Source organism: Rhizophagus irregularis, chromosome 28 (assembly GCF_026210795.1).
Source record: "Rhizophagus irregularis chromosome 28, complete sequence".
Lineage (NCBI taxonomy): Eukaryota > Fungi > Glomeromycota > Glomeromycetes > Glomerales > Glomeraceae > Rhizophagus > Rhizophagus irregularis.
The window spans coordinates 1,784,109-1,787,498 of NC_089456.1; the positions used below are offsets into that span (position 1 = coordinate 1,784,109).

The window sequence follows — 3,390 nt, forward strand, 5'->3', positions numbered from 1 at the left end:
ATTTCAATGTGAATTCTCTGCGAGAGTTTTTTATTAAAACCACAAACGACACGCCACTATTATAAATAAATTATATTGTTTAATCAAACGAAGAATTTATTGAAACAGTACGTGAAACTGAATTATAAAAGTATTATTTTTTTTGTAATAACTAATAAGTAAAAAAAAAGTCAAAAATAAATGACAATAAAGAAAGTGGGACAAAAGAATAAATTAAATGCAGTACAATAATTTTTATTATTTATATATTAATCTAATTCATAATTTAATCACGACTTTCTTGATTCTTGATTTCCGATTCATGAATCTTACCGTGAGACTAATACTTTTATATTACTTGCTACCTGAACAATTGCACTTGCAACAATTGGAACTATAATGAGCTATGGTATTATAGCATCCTTTTGAATAACAATATTCGCCATCTGAAATAATAAAAATTATAACATTGAGATTTCAGGAAAGTGAAATTTCCCTAATAATTAATAATTACGTACCCTTACTACCAGTACAATTGCAATGACTTCTGCACTTATAATAATTGGAAATATAATGAGCTATGGTATTATAGCATCTTTCTGAATAACAATAGTTGCCATCTGAAATAATAAAAATTACAACATTGAGATTTCAGGAAAGTGAAATTTCCCTAATATTTAATAATTACGTACCCTTACTACCAGTACAATTGCAATGACTTCTACATTTATAACAATTGGAACTATAATGAGATATGGTATTATAGCATCCTTTTGAATAACAATAGTTGCCATCTGAATAATAAAAATCATAACATTGAGATCATTGAGATTTCAGGAAAGTGAAATTTCCCTAATATTTAATAATTACGTACCCTTACTACCAGTACAATTGCAATGACTTCTGCACTTATAATAATTGAAAATATAATGAGCTATGGTATTATAGCATCTTTCTGAATAACATTATTCGCCATCTGAAATAATAAAAATTATAACATTGAGATTTCAGGAAAGTGAAATTTCCATAATTACGTACCTTAACCGGAACAATTGCAATGAGATTTGCACTTATAACATTTAGAACTACAATGAGCTATAGTATTATAACATCCATTTGAATAACAATAGTTGCCACCTAATTAATAGAGAAACGAATGAGCATAACAGCTAGCGATTTATATCTCAGTATCAGAACTTATTCATATTTAAAATATTGTTAAAAGATAAATAAAAAAATTCCACGTCCTAACTCTTTCTTTTTTTTATTTAATATATTCATTCAGTGAGTATAAAGGAACAAGATGATGAGTCACGCACATTAATTTAAAGCGATATTCAAATGAATTAATTTATTTAGAACAGAGATTAGATTATCTAAAAAGTTTAGATTATAGTACATCGAGGTCATAATAGAAACTGGCAATATAAACTACAAGTCATTTCCATAATTTTTATAAATCAGTTTTTGTAAAGGTTGTTTATTAAATCTAACACGGTCAAACATTCCTTATGAGCCTTCTCATTTGTGAAGCCTGAATATTCATAACATTTTACATTTTCTTACTAACCAATTATAATTGTAGAATCATTATTAAATGTTTATATATAATTGCATTTAAATTTCCTGAAAAGATTTTTTCATTTGATACAGTACATGGAATCAGAAGTTTCCGATAGAAGTTTTATAAACAAAAAAAGAAAATGATTTGGATCGACAATAAAAGCCTAACCATGATAAGCGTATTAGGTAAGATAATGATTGCAGAATAATACAACATACCTGAAATAACTTGTATGCAATCAGGTCATCGACACCAAACTACAACATCCACATATCAGCAATATCTCCCTCCGACCCCGCCACATAGCATAGTCGTCTTCAAATCCTAACGTCAAAAACAATTAAATAGTTTTAACATCCTTATCACTTCATACCTAACAGTATTTACGTATATACCATTAGTGAAAGAAAAATACGGGTCATTTCAATTTTGACTTGATTGATAATTACGATATATTAAATATGTAATAAATTCTTATTTATATAAAGTAAATATTAACTTTATTAAAATTTATCCAAAAAATTGAAATCTTTATAAGTAACATTTATATCTTCATTTTGATGAAACGTTATTTTAATTTCGGAAGGACCTTGGCTGGTATTCTGATGTAGTTGTCTTCTCTGTCGTCTTTCTTGTGAATGCCAAAAATTCTTTACTTTATTTTCGGTTCGTAATTTGCCAAATTTATCTTTCATCTCCAGAATTAATTTTTTCCAAGGGATTTTATCAGCAGATGGATTTTGAATTTTATATTTTTTAACCCATTCGATCATGTATAATTTCTCAATCTCATCAAAAGGATCGCGACACACTAGAAAAATCATTTTTAAATCAAATTATAATAAATTAAGAAAAATTTTAAAAGATAAAATGTACTTACGACGTGGATCGAGATTATTTGTCCAACTAAAATTATAAATAAATAATAATAAATTTTTTTAAAGAAAAAAAAATTTTTTAAAATTAATTATGATAAAAATGAAATAATAATACCGTTGACGAATCCTTTTTGGGGTAATTCGTTTATTCATTTTTTCACTAACTAAAGTATTGCAATTGGGAAGATGTCCAAATACTTTCATATATTTTTTAATCTCATCATCATCCTACAAGAAAATTTTTTTTTAAAAAAAGAAAGAAATAATAATTTAAGAAATTTTTTTTCATTTTTTTTTTAAAAAAAAAAAATTTGGGACATACTTCTTGATTAAAACGTAATCTTGTTTGTTTATCCATTTTTTTTTTTTTTTGAGATTTTTTTTTTTAAAGGAATCACTCCCATTTTATAGACTTTTTGAATAGTAATCGTAGTACACTTTATAATCAGCAATATTACGTAGTATTATATAATTATATTTCCTTGATAGGGTAAGGAAGAAAAAGAAGGAAACAGATAGAATGTTTTAAATGTACACTATTCTATTTTCTTTTACTATATTATCGAGAGAGTTGTAGAAAACCGGTTTACGTTTGTTTCAAGTTTCCTGACTTTGACAGATTTGACGCCAAGATATTATTTTTAGTAAATAATGAAAGAAAATTATGCGTGCCCATTTGGCGTAGTTTGATAAGAAATTTTTCTAAAGAAGTTTCTAGAAATTATATATGGTAATAGATAGAAAAAAAGAAACTTAAAGAACCTGAATAAGTTATTCATAGTATTTTATATGTTCTTTCTTCAATGTGATTTTTTTATATTGTATGTAGAATTATTAAATGTTTATTACAAAGTTGCATTTAAGTTTCCTGAAAAGATATCATTTTGGAATAGAATCTCCGATAGAAAGTTTTTATAAACAAAAAAAGGGAATGATTTTGATCGACATGTGTGACTCATGAATGTATTT

At 25.9% G+C, this 3,390-nt stretch overlaps 1 protein-coding gene across 1 annotated transcript; it reads right to left on the reverse strand.

The window, feature by feature from the left end:
• Positions 1-333: 333 nt before the first annotated feature.
• On the reverse strand, positions 334-2,779 carry OCT59_019029 (uncharacterized protein; the record flags this gene model as incomplete). Its single annotated transcript, XM_066135764.1, has 13 exons — positions 334-425; positions 498-599; positions 672-773; positions 854-887; positions 944-955; positions 1,018-1,048; positions 1,536-1,544; positions 1,636-1,706; positions 1,762-1,800; positions 2,086-2,354; positions 2,424-2,449; positions 2,537-2,649; positions 2,744-2,779. The coding sequence occupies 13 exons, from the start codon at positions 2,777-2,779 to the stop codon at positions 334-336; spliced, it is 936 nt and encodes a 311-aa protein (XP_066005023.1).
• Between the last annotated feature and the right edge of the window lie 611 nt (positions 2,780-3,390).